General features: G+C 31.4%; 1 protein-coding gene across 1 annotated transcript; it reads right to left on the bottom strand.

The window, feature by feature from the left end:
- Positions 1 to 357: 357 nt before the first annotated feature.
- On the bottom strand, positions 358 to 10,545 carry LOC124370916. Its single transcript, XM_046829220.1, has 5 exons — positions 10,051 to 10,545; positions 9,527 to 9,686; positions 7,213 to 8,637; positions 6,513 to 7,056; positions 358 to 544 (listed from the first exon to the last, which is right to left on the bottom strand). Exons 1-5 carry the CDS (start codon positions 10,219 to 10,221, stop codon positions 358 to 360), a joined length of 2,487 nt encoding a protein of 828 aa, XP_046685176.1. The 5' UTR covers positions 10,222 to 10,545.
- Between the last annotated feature and the right edge of the window lie 10,381 nt (positions 10,546 to 20,926).

Here is a 20,926-nt window from a genome sequence, read left to right on the forward strand (position 1 = left end):
TACAAATGTGCGGGTCGTAATTTTTGTCTAACGCTATGACTAATAATATGTGTCGTGTAAAAAATAATCAAGGTATTCCCTAGAAAAAATTAACATTTGTTAGAAAAACTAGTAGACAAGGAAAATTTGGTGATAACTAAAGTCCGAGGTTAGGTTTTCCAGGAAGCAAAAAGTAAACCGGAGTTTCTAATAACCTGTTCTATGTCTTTTTTCAATGATTTAAAACGCAAGCATGACGTATAAAGTCTCGCCTCAGTGAGGCCGGCATACACAGAGACCATATATTTACATATTTGCAGGAAACTTATTTATATTGACTACGACTTTTTGTTTTGGCGGGTCTCCTTGCCTACTTCCTTACAAATCAGAACCGGGAGATTTGTTTCGCAGGTCCACTAGCCTACTACCAGTGTCAATTGGTTTACTGAAGAAGTCGCCGTACACAATTTTACTTGCGTAGGCGAATTGATCGGATACCCTATCAGGACAGACAACGACCACCGATTTCTTCAGGCCGTCGAACTCTACTGAGCAGGACGTACAGCTGGCATTGGGTGAAACAGTCAGTGCGAAGATCGACTCCGACAAGATCGATTGTCTGACCTTGGGTCTTGTGACCGGTCATCGAGCATGCCAGATCAGTGGAATGACGTCGACGGACAAGTAACAGCAAAATTTACAGAAGAATACTTCAGTATGTCTTCAACTTTAAAGACAGTGCACTAAAGTCAAAGAGTTAAAATAAACCAATTGCCATAAACCTGAAATTTTTGTCGGCTATGGTTGTAATATTTTTTTTATAAACAGGTTAAATATTTACTAATTTATAATAAGTTTTTATATCAGAACGAAGACATGATTTTAATGATCTACTTAATATTATTATCATTCACTATTAATTAAGTTTTAAATGAATCGAAAGATTCTTAAATCTATCTAAAGGTGCAGCTTTTTATAAATGCAGTGGGCTGTAAACCATAGAAGGATTAATTAAGAATAAAGTAGCTTGGAAACTGTTTAAATGCTGTTTATATAAAAAATAAGAAAGAATATTTCTTATATTCATACTCAGGTCTTATTTCTTAAGTTGAGAAATTGCGCCGATTTTATTATATGAGTCCACTCTGGTTGACATTCGCTAACTAGTTAGTTCCAGTATTGAGTTGTTCACCGTCTTTGGACAATCCTGAAACGATTATTTTATTCCTGTGAGGACATGATTCAGTAGCTTATGTACTAAAATCCAATATTTTTACCCACGTTTTCCCGCTTTACAGTATCTATTGTATCAACAACTATTTATTTTAGAATGGTGACTAAACAAATATTATAATAGTTTTATTCAACTCCATACAATGTTCTGCTAAACTGTTAGTAATACTTACGTGTAAATATAACAAATTTTAAATCATATATAACTAAATCATATGATCAGTTCCAAATAACCCCCTTGGAAATGAAATAAATTTCCCGATCACCAGCTATCTTTTTATCATGTGTCACATGAATCCCGTTTAGTTAATTACTTAATCCAATGAATAGCATCAATATTATTATGGCATAAATAATCATGACACATAACATTTATATAGGGTGTCCAGTAACTGTCTGGACAAACATATACTACGTTAATGCTTAGGTCAAGACAAACATACTTCACCATACGAATGTCTGTGATCAGGATTTCACATCTGTCAATCTGTATGTGCTTTAAAAGAATTACTAATATACTAAGTTTGGTTCAACTTTTAATGTGAAACATTTTTGGCCAGTTACTGAAAAATTTATTATGAAATTAAGTTTAGTATTTCAAAATGGTGGTCATTAAAACTTTTACATGTTGAATATCTTACAAACCAGCAATTCCTCTCAAGAATTGCAAGCATAACAGTTTTGAGAGGATATTATCACAAATATTGTTTCAATTACTTATTTGTAAAATTATTTCGATTTAAGCAATTCAGTATTACTAATATGTACTGCTGAAAGAACGTTATCAACAAAAAAAACAGGTAAAGAACTGTTTGAGGAACAAAACGAGGCCTTATTGTCTGTCCACTCCGGGAAATATCGTTTGTCTGGACCTCCACAATCTTTTTACCTGGGTGCGTTCTCGTCTCCGTGAAAAGTTTATCTTTATCACATTACTTCTTCTAGATACGGACAGGGAGACATATACACATACGGACAGTGATACAGATATACAGACAGAGAGAAGTCAAGACATACAGGTAGAGAGATATAAAGACAGATAGACTTATAGATAGAAAACCAGAAATGAATTAATTCGGATTGTATGAACAGTACATATCGTTAAGGCATCATTGTAGAAAAATTATGCAACAATTTTACTGCATCTATTAAAAGAATTTTGTCCTTAAAACTAATATTTTTTTTCAAAAATATCAAACGTATATTGGGATTGAATTTAGGTTGCAGCGCTAGATGAACTATATTTTTTATTTTCAACGTTCCAATGTACTGCTTAGAATAAATTTGACAAACATATTGGTTCATGCCATGAACATAAAATGCAAGATTTCTCATGCAGCTCTGGGGCTGATATAATGATTGGAGAATCGTAAACAAGCACCTTTCTATTCGAATAGGTATTTAAATGCAAGTATTCGTAATTTGACGTGTTTTGTACTCGTTATATGTGTCCTAATATACATAAAGTGTTACAAAACTCGTGCTGCTATTCGTTCGTATATTACAAAATTTTACAGATAAATTTGAGAATCTAATTTTTTAATAGAAACAATTTACTTTTCAAATTCAGGACCTCAAAACGTTAACTTTTAAACGTAGTCTAATTTTTTTAGTGGATTAGGAGATTGGATTTTCTCGAGTAACCGTCATATTTTTAGCAATGTTTATTACTCTACTGAAACAAGACCTATCTTGGAAGAAACTGTTACTCAATAGGAAATTGTGTTCAAAGTCAGAAGCTAACATGTATATTTCCATAATATCTAGAGGGACTCCGTGTTTAAATGCAAAATCTTTCTCAGACACTCTAAATCTTAGGTGCGGATGTAGCTTTTTAGAAAATGCAGTTATTATGAGTACCTATACTTATATTTCTCCCTTTATCTATCTAAACATGGACGTTTTTTGGCCAGTTAACATTTATTTTGTATATAAAGACAATATATTAAATTGATGTAGCTCTAATTATGTATACGAAACAATTTAGTACTAAGGTATGAGTAAAAATAAATAATATTTATTCCTTAAAACCATAGTATTACACATTTGAAATACAACATAATTTTATAATATTGCTATGGTATTCTTAAAACTAAAGAAGTTGCACCATGTTTATTTGTGTGGAATATAAGATTTGTGAATTAATTTATTTTATGTTCAGTTTTTAAAAGTAACATATATATTAAATGTTCAATTATATTTCAAACTTACATACATCTGAGATTCACGAGCGGCTGAATGTTGTTAATTTTAAATATCTCAAAGCTTTTTCTTAGTGAAATTAATTCCTCAATAAAACAGAGAATACATTTTATGAAAGTCAAAAACCTCGCTATTTATTCTAAAACTTCTATAATATGGTTATAGCTACAAAAGCAATACCATATTTGAATATGTTTCATAATTTATCTTTTTAATTTGAAACAATTAAAACCATGCGACTGCTGTAACTTTTTAATATTATAAAAAGATAATTACTTAAAGCACGAGAGTAATCAAAGTCATTTGTACAGTAAGTATGGGAATTTAATTAATTAAGCTAGGGATAACCCAGTTAGTAATAGGACAGTACTTTAGACATTGGAGCCTAGTTATGAAAATAGTTACTGCCCACATTTTGTCAGTTATAAAAGAGTTATTAATTTCTGTAAATTACCTCATACTAATTGAAAATGAACTTATAACAATAACATAACATATCGAATAATTTCCCCAGAGAGTGTATCTAAAAGTTGATAATTAGTCCATTCATGAATATGTAAGACGGTTACAAAACATGATTTTATCTATAGTATATATATATATATATATATATATATATATATATATATATATATATATATATATATATTATTTAAGCTACCAAGCAATAACGGTTGAAGTTTTGAGTGGAGTGTTAATTCCAAATACATTATTTCGTTGCTAGTACTAAAATGTTTAAAAAGTAAAGGAATTTAAAGTCTAATTCCAAAAGCTTATACACTCATCCAGTGTGGTATATAGACCGAGGTACTGGGAAATTAAAATGCTCATGTTGTGAAATAGATGGTGCTGGGGATTATTGCCATGATAACCACAGAAGTTATAGCCGCGAGCCTTGGATACTTTCTCACGTTAGGCTGACAACAGAAGGAACTCAACAGAGCTAGGCTAGATGAGTAAACGGAACAAGCAGGGGAACAATTAATTTGCAGCCATTCAGGACCTTGAAGGATTCTTCCTAACACATAGCGAGTCGGATGGCGAAAAAGATCTTTTTAAACCCTACTCGTATTTAGGTTAATATTGCCTTCTATAAAGTAAGCTGGCTTTTAAACCTCCACTTCTCGACTACACTAGTACGGACTACACATATCCAAGAGTCCACAGATGAATCTTAGAGAAATGAGGATTAGCACAACTCCCTAAACAAACTTTTAAGGTAGAAAAGTTACATTAAAATAATGTGACTTAGGACTGCACCGTGTAAACGTAAGATCACCAAATTTTCAGAGTATAGATAGGTGTATAATGTGTCTCGCAGATATTTTGGCGTTTTCTCTTGAAAATTAAATTGAGACATACCTCCATCAATGATTTTCTTCACAAAGCGTATTGAATGTTAAGGTTGCTACTAGTTACGATAGTAACAAAACCATTTTATTATATTACAGTCTACTGACTGATGTCATAACGAATAGGAAATAGTAGATATAATAATATGTTCATAAATAAAACATATTTATGCAATAGTTTCGTATGCGAGTGTAAACCTGGCTAAAAGTGACATTCCAGAAAACAACTTTACTTATCCTCATCATAGTAATGTCATATCAGCTTTCCAAGTTACAAAAACCGTTTATTAATTATTTTGCAAGGTTATTTCCTCAGTTTCAAAGAAATGACGGAGTAGCTAGTAATTTAAGATAAAGTTTTTAAAATTCAATCCAAACTCTACAGCTGTAAGTGATGTCTTAGCTATAAATGTTTAAAGCTGTAAATATAATACATGACCATTTGAATAAAACAGTGTGAAATAAAAAGACAAAATAAATTTAGCGTTGGAAATTTATTGATTTTTATATTTAGATAAATTTTTTGTAAATAAATATAAGGTACTACGTATTTATAAAGCATTTTTTTTGAAAATATTTAAATACGACATCCACTACAAAGATATTTTTGTTGAATAAAACTTGGTCAAGAGAAAATTTTCTAAATTGTCAGATTAAAAGCCCTTATTTGGATATAAGTGAGTTAATAATGTTCGAGAAGTAACGTGATAGAAGTGTCCAATCAACAACTAGTGCACTTTGTTGTTACAGAACTGTAGAGTACTGATTAATTGATACAAACCTTTATTGCATGTCAGAATAGAGCACGCTGAGAACCTTCAATGAAAAAAGGTTATAGTAAAACGTACAAATAAGTACTAGTATTGTATGTACTACAATAAGTAAACTAGTACTAGTGTATTTTTTAAAGAATAATTTACGAATTAAAAGTTTCGAAGGTCGCACTTCAAAAAATATATAATCTAGAATGTTTTACAATAACGGTAACAAATACTTGGCTAAAAGTGGCAAATTTCGTCTTTCCATAACGTTAACTGATGGTCAGATTTAAATTTTTTTAATAAAACAAAATATTGATGAAAAACCCATGGCTTGAAATTTTGTACTTCATTCTAGTTCTTTTATTACGACCCGGATCTAAGCTAGTTTTGGCTGATAATTAATTTCATTTTTGGCGGAAAGGTTTCATAAATTTTACGAAATTTAAGGCTGTTTGCTTATACTCGTAAACGTTCTCTCTATACTGGAAAAGAAATAATAGGAAGAATTCATGTAGTTACTTCCATAATTACTGAAGAACGTCACTTGCGTATAACAGAATATCGACACTTTTATTAATACAATCCAGCTAATATCTGTACCTCAGAACCAGACTAGCGCAACTCACATGTCACTAATTTTACAGGAGAGCACAAAACTTGTAAGAACATATGTTTCTTTACTGTAACAATTCTATGGCTTGGACTTTTTATGAATTATTATGTTTTTTATGTTTTTAGAGGTGAATTATTCATGACTTTGGTTTAATAATTTTTTTGAAATTTTTTAATAGCTTGGTAAGGGACTTACGCTGTTATGGTTCAAAATAAAAAACACATATATTTAAGATACGCTTTTATTTTTATATACATCTAAATTAATAATACTTATTTATTAATGTGTTTACATAAGTAAGGTTAAGTCAAAAATTAAAACATGAAATTCATTGGTAGATGATAAATATTTTTTTAAAATAACTCAACTGACGTTGAATCTTCATCTGGAAAGTCTCCCGCATCCTCTCCATGGGGCAGGAGTTGAAAGTAAGCTTTATACTCATTAGGTACCCATTGTAAAATTGTCATGAGATCTCTGTATTTCTGTGAGCTGATTGGCTTTTTGCTCTGTCTTAGCTGAGGGATGGTTGTAGGCATTGTAACTTCTTGATTTCTCAGAGATCGTCTGGTTAGGTCAACTTCTTTGAACGTGTCATTTTTAAAATTAGTTTTGTAAAAAAGAACACCCACTTTGTCAGATCTAAGTTGCAACCACACAGTTGCAGATATCAAAAAGGGTTCACCATCAGTGTTTTTCTTTCTTGCTACGAAAGCAGATTTTCTGCCTTTCACAATGGCCATGAAATCTAGAAAATCTTCTAAATTCATTCTCTCAACTTCAAAGGGGTCTTTCTTCTTACAGGAAGCAATAAAATTTGCCCAATCATTACATGTATATATTGTGTTGCCAGAAATATGTTTCTTGGCTCTTTCAATTATACTGTGTTGGCCATCTACTTCCATATGTGTGTGACCTGGAAGCAAAAATTTGTGATTTATCTCTCTCAAGTTTGGACTAGTTTTCAATAACCATATATACATTAAAATCATGTTCATGTTACGGTTTTGTCCGCTACAGTTGTCTGTCCAGACGGTTAATTTCTCAATTCCGCTTTCAATAATATCTCTACTTGCCCAAGCATAAAAACAAGAGGCCATTTCACTTCCACCTCTACCCCCTGTTACTTCATCCCATAGCATGCACCAGGTCTTATTGTTTGCAGGATCATGAATCGTGTAATTTAGTGTCCAAAGTTTCCTTAGGTAAAAGCTTTGTGAATTTGTAAGATTAGGTGTAGGGAGACATTTTTGAAGGTCAGCCATTACTACTTTGCTTTTGTGATCTTCTTTTCCATGAAGTTTGTCTTCCCTTTTCAAACGATATCTGGACGCAGCCTCATCTAAATGCTCTTGGTGTCTCCTGCTAATCTCTTCCAATTCTTCTGAATTTTGTTTATTCTTCAATCTACATTCAAATTCATCACACACATCGCATGTGTCATTGTCTGGTAACTTGAATGCCATGTTAAAGTCCTCATTAAACACTTTGCTAAACAACCACTTCTTTGCAGGATTAACTTGTTTTTCTCTACACTCTTCAACATACAGTCCATACATTTTGTTAATGTTGAGGTGATTGCCCAAATAGTTCCTGCTTGTACGTTCTCTGCTGTAATGGCTTTGATACGCTGGATATTTTGAAATATGAGATTTAATTCCATCTATTATTTCATTCTTAATTTTTGTTCCAGGTACATGTTTACCTCTTTGGTCAGGCTCAACCATTCCTGTCTTGCTTGTTTTCTGTTGTGATATTCGCATAAACATCTCAGAGATAGCCAGAGTGTTTAGGAAAAATGTTTTGCAGACTATTTCTTCACAACTATTTATTTGAAAACTAAATTTATTACTTTGAGCCCGGTTTCCCTTTGAGCCATCTTTCTTCCTGGACCTAGCGACAGGCTTGCTGCTTATACAGGAAACAACAAACTGACGTTTAGAATCCCAGTCTCTGTCTTCTCTCCAAAAATCTGAAAATATACCTTCTCTCTGATCTTTGGTAAAGCGCTGATAGCACTTGAGACGGCAAGTAGATTTGCAAGGAGATTTCAGAGATCTTGCTTTAATCTCTGCTCCCTTAGCACTAAGATAGTTTTTTCCACTAACTCTTAGCTGTTTCCTCACACATTTTTTCCATTTGTTTTCATTCCTCACCCTCTTCTTTCCTTTTTTTACATTAGGATTGGTTTTGTTTGCTTCTTCCTCCGTGTCCGAATCAGTGTAAGGAACCAGTAGAATTTTGTCTTGAGCTATCTTTTGGCTCCTCCTCACATAAGAAGTACTGTCACTTGAAACCTTTGAAGCAACTCTAGGAATACTCACTATAGACTCATCAGTAGATAGTTCTGACTCTGAGTTGAAACGAGGACAGTATGTGCTATCAATATCAGTGTCATCTACGTTAGATGACAAAACAGAAGTTCCTGGTGATGGGATATCTGCATTACCAGAGACAGCCAATTCTTGAAGACTATCCTCTTCTTCAGCAACTAGGCCTGAAAAATATGAAATTGTGAATTATCGGTTATAAATGTGGTATTATAAATTTAAAACTTGATTAACACAACCGCTGAAGATCATAATTAAAGTATATATAATTAGAAGTGTTTAAGCATCACATTTTTAGGTCCAGTATGAACTAATGTATGAAAGCCTTGGTAGAATCATTTGTAAATTAGTATGACAAAACATTTGTTTTATTGAAATTTTATTCACATTTTGTACAACATAAAAATTTGTCTCTACAAAAAGAAGGCCGAATGTCAAACTTGAGATTAAAATTGCAATATCAAGCATGGTAAACTACATATTTTTAGCAGTTTGCAATCATCAAAGCAGCTTTAAAAATATGAATTAGTTGTATATGGCACCAAACATTAAGATAAATATATACGTATGAATGTACTTGTAACACACTTAATCTGTAAGAACGAAAAACACTCACTTCATGGGTAAGCTTAAGTATACAAATAGCTATTATTTGTGTAGTATGACAAAAAACAAGTCTACTATAATTTACAAAACTTTCCCATCATGGTGAATGGTTTTATAGGGCTGCAATATAATAAATGACCATCAGTCGATTAACAGTATATCGACTATTCATATAATCGTAGTATCGATATTCGTGATTATCTACCACAACCAAAATATCCTACCGGTAATTACATCATAGTTATTTCAATTCACAGTCTAATTCAGCTGTAATATCTAAAATAATAACAGATGACAATGTTATTAATTTTAAATATTTATAATTCGAATGTTTATGTACTCAATAGTTTCGATATTGACTATCGATATACTGGTATTCGACGGGTGGTCGCTTATTATACTGCAGTCTTTTATAGTAGTGAGTTTAAAACATTCTTGATGAACACTTACCTTGCGATGAAAAGGAGATATCATATGACTGAAAATCCTGGTTGGTAATACCATCATTCCAAACAATATTTTCATCAGTAGCGAATTCTTTATTACTTTCTGATTCGACTTCCATTATATATTCATTTTCATTGTTGAGAAGAACAAACGGATCAACTGCCTGCAAAATATAAATTTATTGTATTTTTACGACCTTCAGTGAAAATAGGCTAATAGTATAATTATTGTTGTGGTATGCTTATAATTTAATTTTGTACGGATAGGCTCAGCCACTTGAAAGTAACTCACACCAGTATTGTAAACAGATTTATCAATCTATACCAATTTGATTACCAATAAGTGTTTTAACCCTATAAGTGGTAGGGATGAAGTTGCTGGAGAGTTTTTAACAAGTTTTGGGACCCAGAGGTTTAACAAAAGAATAATACCAGTTGTTAGAAAAAAATGAGGGCTAAGAGTTATAACAGTAAAAAAATTGGTTTGCAACACAAGTAATTGTATAAGTACATTTTAACCAGGCTTACCTGTAATGATGTCAATGAGGGTGCAGGATTTGTGTCCATCGAAGACAAGCTTAAGACGTTTGTTTCATTGTTTTCTTTAGTAGTTTGTTCTGGTAATAATAGTAATTGCTGAGAATTATTTACATTGTCCTCCAAAGCTAATTGTAAAATAAGTTTCGCTCTGCTGCTCATGTTGATGAAACTATAAGTTTAGGTTAGGGCATCAATTCATGTAAATTTCACATTCGACCAATCAGCTGAGACATGCACAACTACTCTAGAAAATAAAACAGCTGTTTGTATCAACCATTCTAGCAACAATAAAGTTGAGCCAGAGTAGCGTAACTCCCCAGCTGGAGTTACGCTCTGTACTTTTTAAATTTTTGTGAGGACCATAACATATTAAGTGACCTTACGCTGTTCTGGTTCTTACATCCCTTTGGAATTAAGCTATTTCAAACACTCCTATTTCCTGCTAGGTTTTTTTTTAAGGAGTTACATTGTTATGGCTTTATAAAGCAGAAAAAATATATACAGAATGCTCAAAACCAGAATATCGAAAAATTTGGAGTTACGCTAGTGTGGTTCTGACGTACAGATATGTCCCACACATCTAAGTACACATCTAAATTACTTGTTTCCATGGAAACATCGGAAGAAAATTTCGGTGTATTTCAATGTTCTGAATTGCACAGTATTACATTCAAAATCATTCTAATCGCAGCACCTCGGAGAACCACTAAACAAGGAACACAATGTGAGGCTCAGAGGGAGGTCCAGGACCGTCGTGTACAGTGAGTTATTTTTATTATTTATATACTTTCTTATACTGTTTGTAGATATGTAAGAAAATACTCCTTCTGCTCTTATGACACACAAAATACGTAGTTACATCGCAGTTTTATCGATACGTTATCACAGCATAAAACACTGGTCCAGTGCATATACAGGGTGTCCCACGAGTATACTGACAATCTTTTCGGGTGGTTTATTTTCATCAAAATGGGAAAAAGTTCATATACACATGTGTCGATAAACGCTTTGTTGGCGAGCTACGGGTAGCCAAAGAGTTCACCCGATTTTCCAGGAAAGGACGGAAATAAAGCGAAACCGATGTTTTTTGTGCAAAGATAGTTTATAAGTTATTTGAAGTTATTGGATCTAGTTAAATCTATGGAACTGAAAAGCTGAATAAAATACATCCAAGACTAGTAATATCAGCCATTTCTGAGATATCCGACAAATTATTCAAAATTGGGTCTCGACACACATGCTTTGTTTCGATTTTAAGTATATTAACTTCAATAAATGGGTAATAAACGGGCAAAATGTTTATCAAAAACGTATATATAGTATAATTCTGAGTACTGACAGCTCGTATAACCGTCTACTAACCTGAGGTTTAGTAGAGTAAGCAAAATTATCACTCATTGTTTCCAGGAAGTAAAGAACACTTAATAGTTGTATTAATTGAAAACGGATTGAAATATTATAAAGGACCAATAATACGTCTTTTGCTCGATCTAGGGGTCATAATTTTATTATTCTTAGAATTTTTGGAAAGCATAACAGTTTTTTAAATCGCAAATTCACAATCAGTGCACTCATAAGCAGTTTATTATCCTTTTATTTTATGCTCACTCACAATAGAAAGTTTTTTGATTGCAAGAACTTCATAAAGATTACTTTAGTCCAGATAATTGATTTACCACAGTATTCACAAAGATTCATACTTGTGTGAATAATTCTTCTATTATTAGTTCATAATTACTTCATAATTTCTTTCTTTCTATAGTTTCTTTTTTCTTTTTGCTTCCAAACAATCGATTCAATTGCTAGATTACATTAAGTGCCGCCGGCCTCGGATTTGTTATCTCTTTGATATTAGTTTAAACATTTTAACTCCGGTAATTTTTAACCTACCAGTGAGAGCTTTTTCACCAAAACAAGGTAGTATGAAGAATCTATTAAATATTTATGACTTTGGTAGTTCAGTTTGAATAATTAGCTAAAAACTGGATTTTTATGTTTTTAAATCCTTTCGGTACTTAGGATTGCTTAATTTCTCGTTAAACACTTTATCAACATAATGTTATGTTTATCCCCACGCATTTTATGCGTTTAGGGACATTTTATGCTTAAGAATTTCTTTTTACTATCTAAATGTATATACGTTTCATTACTTTAAATAATGTCTTTGAGTACTTTTAATACTAACCTACTGTAAAACATTATTAAAAGTTTGTTATATGTTGTGTTACTGCTTTTGATTGCTAAATATGTCCATTATTTAACATCCAGAGCGACAAAAAATAAAACTGAAAATGCAAATTTCCTAAATTATAATACATATTTATTTTCAGGAAAATTTTCAAAATGTAGCCTATGCAAATATAATACAAACTAAAAATAAAGTTATAGACATTCATAAAAAAATGGATCTTTAGCAGCAATTACTGATTAATTTGAAAATATTACTACACTATGAATTTTGTATGATGTACTATCCAAGAAAACCAGTGAAAATGTAACTAATAAAGCCTTACTTGTCTAAGAAAATTTTTGAATTTGTCACTATATAACTTACATATGTATAATTACATAAAAAGAATTTGGTCAAGTTTTGGTAATAAACGAGATGTAAACATTCAAGACAAGTTAAAAAGGATTACAGAGAAAACATTCTATTTAAAAACTATGTATAACCATGGAAACAACAATAAATTATTTGAGGTATGTAATGTTTGTGAATAGTAATATTTATGCTTAAAAGTCTTTTAAATCCAGCACGTCAGAGAACCGCCACCAGATACATGATTCTATGACGAAGGGTAAGACAGCAACCAGATTGGGTGAGATACTTTTGTCATTTATTTATAATAGATTCAGGTCTTAAAGTATCATGTTACCCTAAACAGTATACGTCCTACTTTTAGTATTTCAGCAACAATTATTGCAGCACCAAAAAAACTGGAACTGTTCATAAGTAATTGATAATAACTTAATGAATAAATTGAATTTTAGTGTTTAACATTTTTCATCTAATAATTTTCTAATGCTATTAATATAGTGTAACTGTAAAACATTTATAATATACTGTACACTGGTAATATATGACATTTAAAATGTGGGGGATTTATAAATAAAAATCTGCTATATGGTCAACGTTCTGAAACCTTTCAAGCAAATCGAAATTCTGTCAGCGAAACATTTCCTTTGAAATAAAATTGACATCTCTAATTTATAATGGTAGGCTTCTTTCCTGTCACTGAAGATGTTTGATTAAAAAAAAGGTTCCTTTTGCTCAATATCTAACAAATTATTCACACTTCAAGATTCTTTCATTCCAGGTTAGAGCATAAATCTGTGTTCGTTTATTGTAGTTGTTATTTTCACAATTCACTTTAAGTTAGATACAAATTATAGTTAACATTTTAATAGGAAAATATATCGTGTCAGAAACTTTTCACATAATCGATCATTTGGCTTATATCCAGTAATATGTGTATATATATATATATATATATATATACAGGGTGTATATTATGTCTGGAAACACCCAAATATATCCTTTAATAATTTAAATATAAATTTGAAACCTCTTACAATCGTGATAGAGATTGGGCATCTACTTTTTGGAACAATGTTTTGTTATGTCACACCAACGGGGGACGTCCTGCCGAGGGTATCGTGAATATTCTTAATGGAAGCCTATACCTTGTGATACATAATTTTAAAGGTAATAGCTTACTGAATTGAATGCCACAAACCGCATCTCAAGGGAATTATTCTATCAGAAAATTGAGCATTTTTAGTATTGAAAATTTACTGATGTTCAACAATGTAATTTTAACATGGTTCTTGCCACAAAATGTGTTACACTAATTTTTTAGCATTTTTTTAAATGTTCAATTAAATAAAACAAAAATTTCATTTTAAGCTGGTTCTATTAGCACAAATTTGCCAGTTTTTATTACAGTACAATTATGGAAATACTTATGTTATTGATTTCTTATTACAAATAAAAAATAATGTATGCTGTTAGAAAAGTCTTACAACAAACGTTTTACCTGCATTTGGTGTCAAAGCAATTGTTCGAACTGTGTTCCTTCTACGGTTTGACAATGAGCCAATCTTGTGTAAAATGATTCGACAGAGTTGCCTAACATTTCTTCAGTTATCAAAGCAATCTCCTCTATAATCCTGTTTCTTAGGTCTTCCAAATTATGAGGCTTTCTTCTATAAACATTGGATTTTAAATGACCCCATAGGAAATAATCGATTGGTGACAAATCCGGAGATCTTGGAGGCCATTCGATTTCTCCTCTTCGGCCAATCCATTTATGAGGAAACCTTAAATCCAAATACTCTCTTACCTGTCTCCCATAATGGGGTGGAGCACCATCCTGCTGAAACCATACATTATCAAAGTATTCTCCTGATGCAATTTGAATAGCTGGGATTATTTCATTTTGGAGCATATTGTAGTAAAGTTCGGCATTTAAAGTTCCATTGATGAAAAAGGGTCCAACAATTTTGTTACCTAAAATTCCACACCATACGTTCAGTTTTTGTGGTTGCTGTGAATGGGACTCAGTAATCCAATGTGGGTTTTCACTAGCCCAGTAACGGCAATTGTGCTTGTTAACATTGCCATTTAGGAAAAAAGTTGCCTCATCAGAAAATAGTATGTTGGTCAGAAAATCTCTATTGTCATCACATTTGCGCATCACAAGTTCACAAAACTCAACTCTTCTGTCGTAATCATCCTCACTTAACTGCTGGACTAAATGAACTTTAAATGGTTTGTATTTATTAATTTTCAAAATCTTACTCACAGACATAGGGTGCATATCATGTTGCTGTGCAGCTTTTCTGAGCGATGTATGTGGGTCTTCAATAAATGTTTGCAAAACATCTAGTGCATGTTCTTCATCTGTTGCAGATTGTATCCTACCCGACTTTGGCCGATTACGTACACTCCCTGCCTTTTTAAAACGCTCAATAGTTTTTGATATTGTTGAAACACTTATGGGATTCCTTTCTGGGAAAGTGTCATTAAACAAATTACAAACTTCCCGATAAGATCTTTGACGATCGCCATATCCTCGCATCATCAACAGAGTAATTCGTTCTCTTTCAGACAATTCCATTAAAATGCCAAATAAAAACTGAACTACTGTAATTAGATAACTTGTTGACAGCAATGCTTCAGAGACACTGATTAACTCGACAGGAATGATATGACCTTTGTCCATTTGTAATTCCCAAGCTTAGACCTGTCTTGTGAAAGCTCCATGCTCAACAAACTGAAACCTGTAGACCAGATGATTAATAACACAATAATGTTTCTCATAGGCTAGTGACCGTTGTCTCTTTAAACCTTCCTGCTGACTGGAAAACACCAAGTACAGATTCGTAAGTAATCAGAGAAAGTGACTCATAAGTTTTATTCATTGTAATAAAAACTGGTAAATTTGTACTAATGAAACCAGCTTAAAAATAAATTGTTTATTTTATTTTAATTGAACATTTAAAAAATGCTAAAAAATTAGTGTAACACATTTTGTGGCAAGAACCATGTTAAAATTACATTGTTGAACATCAGTAAATTTTCAATACTAAAAATGCTCTATTTTCTGATAGAATAATTCCTTTGAGATGCGGTTTGTGGCATTCAATTCAGTAAGCTATTACCTTTAAAATTATGTATCACAAGGTATAGGCTTCCATTAAGAATATTCACGATACCCTCGGCAGGACGTCCCCCGTTGGTGTGACATAACAAAACATTGTTCCAAAAAGTAGATGCCCAATCTCTATCACGATTGTAAGAGGTTTCAAATTTATATTTAAATTATTAAAGGATATATTTGGGTGTTTCCAGACATAATATACACCCATATATATATATATATATTATTATTATTTAAAAATATATAAATATCTTAATATTTTCCTACATCACTTAAAAGTATATTTTTGATTGTAATAAACAATAGTTTAATTTTTATTTCATAACAAGGTAGAGTGAGTCATTTTGATGGAAAAAAGCGTCAGCAGAACATCTAAATTGAGTGAGTACTCTGCAGAATTAAACAATTTTAATTTTAATAGGTATATTCGTTAATATTTTTAATTTTCAGTATTAATGAACTATATAGAAGCTATCAGTGCATTAAAAATGTTATTGGCTTATTTGGTATTCTTAGTAAGTAATTATGGTATTTAGCTTTTAAACAAATATTTAGATGTACAATTCCGTGGGATTAAAAAATTATTATAAGGGAGAAGAAAAGGTGATATTTAGATTTCAAACCCGAAATTTGGTTTTTTCTTGCTTCTAAAGTTTGTGACCAGCTTCTCTTACTGTATTTTTCTGTTTGAGGAATCCGTATCCTTTGCAATACGTTTTATTCAAAATTAATTGCATTGCACATGTATCTAATGAAAGAGACTGCCCACATACAACTGTCTACAACAAGAACAGTTTTCTGTGTTGTTATTCTCAGAGAACGTACCGCCATTGAACAAGTGATATTCCAACATGGCTTACAAACAAGGTAAGATTATACTACATCACGTGTCACGTAACAGGCTTCGCTAAAATTGCATGTAAAATTTAAAGCCTATTTCAATGTTGAGATATCTTACAGAAATTTTTACATCCCCAACTGACAAAAGATAAATTTTTTGTGTCTGGGTTAAGAAATAGATAGGCCTATCCATAACGCAATGCCGAATGCCATGTAGGACATGCACTTTCATAGAACTTGCTCTACTCTATGAAGAAACAATTAATAAATTATTTCTTTCATAATTCTACATGTGTTACTTTTCAAATTAGTTGTAAAAAAACATATAACATTTTTTAGTTGAGTTAGGATTTACAGCAAAAAATGTTCCCCTGTACTGTATCTCAACTATAGTATTTTAACACATAAATTACAACTTAGAAACAGCAGCTTGAATCTTAAACATTTGATTTAAACTATATGCAACTTTAATTTTAAATTATATACCCTTATGGAATAAATATTTTAAGTGTTTCTAAGTCAAGCGTTTCCTATTGTTTTATATCTGATTACATAAGTAATCTTTTCCTCTCTTACAGTATGCCCTCAAGAGATGTTTACCAAGGACTAATGGAAAGTTTCTCTTGTTACTCTTTGTTGTATTCATATGTTTATCTTCTGAAAATTTAAAATGTATGTATGTATGTATGTACAACAAGATAGATAGAATTTGGACTAACTGTAGTCGTGATGCAAAATAAACAAAGACAAATATTATAAAACCACAATGTTAAACAACACTGTATACTTTAAATTATTTAATATCTAAGGAAACAGAAAAGGATACAAGTGTTTACATGTTTATATTTAAGTTGAAAGTTTCATGTTTTAGCATTTTCAAAATATTTTCGACTAGCTGCACATCAGTGAAGCACCACCAGGAACACGATGTAATGGCCAGAAGCAGGACCAGGGAGAGGATCAGGAAACGCATGGATGAGTGACTGTTATCATTTAGATATTGTTGTTTCCTCTATCTCTTGATACACAAAACAGTTTAAATCCTAGTTTTATAGTCTAATAATCTGAACAAAAACACTAGAATAATTAGTCTTTTTTGTAATAATTTCGGTAATTTATAAACTATTTTTCCTTTCTTATAAGGAGTGTGCTTATGAGATGGACTTTCTAAACTATGTCTTAGATCAATATTTTTGGCATGTTCAAATGGGGTAATTATTAAAATTAGTTGAATTAGGTTTATGTTAGCTGACAATAATTCAAATGCCTTAATACATTTTGTTTGATTATTTAAAGTAAATTCGTATAAAAACATATTTTGTTGAGTTAAAAATATGAGTATGGTCTATTGTTAAATTATTTAGATAGTTTCATTAACACCAGATCTCTTTTGTACATTAAATCAAATAAAGGATGGGGATTCGAAGATACATAGTAATAGAAACGCATTGTTATATCCCGTATCGCTATTTAATTCTAATTTAAGTAATAACAAGTAATATAATCTTTTTTCATAATAAAATAAAATGAGTCAATGTGGAGAATAATACGTCAGGCTGAACGTTAAATCGAGAGGGAAAATTGTTGGAGTAAACTACTTTCATAACGTTGTTAGCAAGTCATTTCAATTGAATAGGATTGTTATTAAATCATAAAACTAACCAAAGGAATTTGTTTTATGTATTACATATTTTGAGTTAATGACAAATAACCTCCCATTAGTTTTAGGTTAACCATTAAAGTTTTCTTTATCAAATATCTGATATAGAATATCCAACAATGGGGTAAACAAGTATAAATAAAATCCGTTACCTTCTTGAAAGTTGCAGGTTGTTAAAACGATAATTTAAATGATCCTTGACATATTTAATACTATTATCTTTTAAACCGTCCTCTTACGAAAGCGACAACTCTCACAACCATCCAAATATATGGATAGTTCACACCATGTTTCAGAACGGCCACAAAATTAGCTTGTTTGTACTAAACTGCAACATTTTGTTTTTCCAAGGAGCTAGTGTTTCATTTCTGTGAAAACAGTCTGTTTCGACACCTGCAGTAGTGTATTCTCTTCCTTTGTAAGACTACCAATTATCAGGCTACCAATAAGTACATGGATTACTTTTATTATACTGAGTAAGATTTGTCAGAGTTGATATTGTCCTAAAATACTAGTTAATGGTTAAAACTACTCTTTTTGGGCTACGATAAGTATAGCTTTACTTATAATCTCTTTAAATTTTATTTTGGACAACCTGCTAAAGTTCCCGCTTTTCCAAACAATTATACATCCTAGATGAAAAGTGCCCTCGTTCTACGTAAGCTCCAGAAAAATTAAAAATTCCCTGCTCTACAAATGATCCACAAAGTTATGGGAACATCTACCACTCAACCTCAAAAATAACTGTACCTGACTTTATCAAATCGTATATTTTGTTTTCACTCTGAATACATAAGTAATCTTTCGCCTAAAAGGTAATGCCCAGAGGGATATTTACAAAGTAACCATTCAAAAATACCATGATGAAATTATATCATAGTAAATAACTTATGACATATATGGTTTCTATATATGATGTATGTGTACGGGAGATTAGACAAGTAGAAAATAATAATTTCTTTTTAGTATTATCCTTGACATAAAAAGACGCCAAAAGATAAAAGAATGAGACACCCATATGAAATATAATTAACAGTTTCCACTGAAACATTATTTTATATTTATAGAACAACAAAGGTCTGATATTTTAATGCTTTTGATCAATAAATAGTATTACGAGTATGTGTCAGCATTTTCATAGTCGTACAACTTGCAGCACGTTAGAAAATCACCACATGTAGTACAATGTGACGGTCAGAAGCTGGACGAGGACCAGGACTTACAAGGATGGGTTAATTCTATTATTGAGTAATCACAATTTCTCTTAATAATGACTTTTGGTACCCAAATAAATTTACATTTTAGTTATATTGACTATTAAATACAACACAAAACTCATGAAAAGGTTATATAAAACGATTACCTAATTCTAAAGAAAATAAAAGGTTCAAATATAATGTATTATTTCGTTGAATTTTATTTTATTTTTCAAAGACTTTCACGGATTTTCTTTATAGAAAAGCTACTAAACTTTTGTTTGGGCTGTTTTAATCCTCTCTGTACCTAAGCGTGCAGGGAGAATCAGGTTCAATCATTTTCCAAATTCTGAGCGTCACACCAAATTTGAACTGCTTTCCATAGTTGATGACCAATATTTAATATTTTATGAGAAGAATGTACCAAAATACGTCTTCGTGCAACTTTTTCGACTTTTTTTGTTAGGCCAAATATTAAGTATAATTTAAATTATTGTACATTACCTATCTAACATTATAAATACACAACTACACCACGTTTAATGTTTAAAACTCAATAATTTTAAATACGGTTTCAAATCATTTTAAAGAAGGTTATAGTCTCAAATTCCTAACTCATTCCGTTAGTTACGTAAACATTCACCAGAGCACGCATCCACAGTACAAGAGATAAGACATTGCAAATTAAAATGATGCAGTGATAAAAATTCGTAATGAAATATTATTTCCATCTTCTAATGGTATTCTTTCTTCTCTAATAATAAGTGAACTTTTGTGTCGTGGTAAACTAGAATAAATCATTCGTATAAAAATGCGTCTGCTGAACGTTTAAATTGAAATGACAACAACTTAAAGTACAGCATTAGAAGAAAGACTCCAGTACACACCATTTTTATAACGTGAATTTCTTACCAGTATCAATAAATGTTAAATCTTTCCAGCGAGTTATACTTTTCATTCATTTATTATATATTATACGTCGCATATTACTTGTTTTAGTTTTGAGACTAACATTTTAATCACATCAGAATAAAAGGCACTTATTAATGGGCAGAATAAGTGATTATTAGTTCTAAACCTTTCCATACGTGTTACTTCCGTTAGTTTTGATAGGTTTAATTCGTTGAAGCAATTGAATTTAATAAAATGACCGTCCTGACTATATATTTACGAAATCTCCCTTAAACCATGAAAACCGCTCTAGTTTTTGTTATGTAATAATAAAACCCATTCTCAACATGGTTTAAATTTCAAAAGAACTATTGAGCAATAAACAATAGCTAAGTTTAATATCGTTTTTACCAAGAAACTGATTTAAAATGTCTGGAATCTAATTGACACCTTACTGTAAGGTTTTTTTCACTTTTTCCAGACTCTATTTCCAAAACTAAATAACTAAAATGTTATTACAGAAATTTGTGGATCTTAAGTTCCTACTAATAATTTATAAAAGTTAAACCCACTATTTGGGGTAAAAGGTCAGTGAAAGAACCACTTTAGGATGG

The sequence above is a fragment of the Homalodisca vitripennis genome, unplaced genomic scaffold (assembly GCF_021130785.1).
Source record: "Homalodisca vitripennis isolate AUS2020 unplaced genomic scaffold, UT_GWSS_2.1 ScUCBcl_548;HRSCAF=2813, whole genome shotgun sequence".
NCBI lineage: Eukaryota > Metazoa > Arthropoda > Insecta > Hemiptera > Cicadellidae > Homalodisca > Homalodisca vitripennis.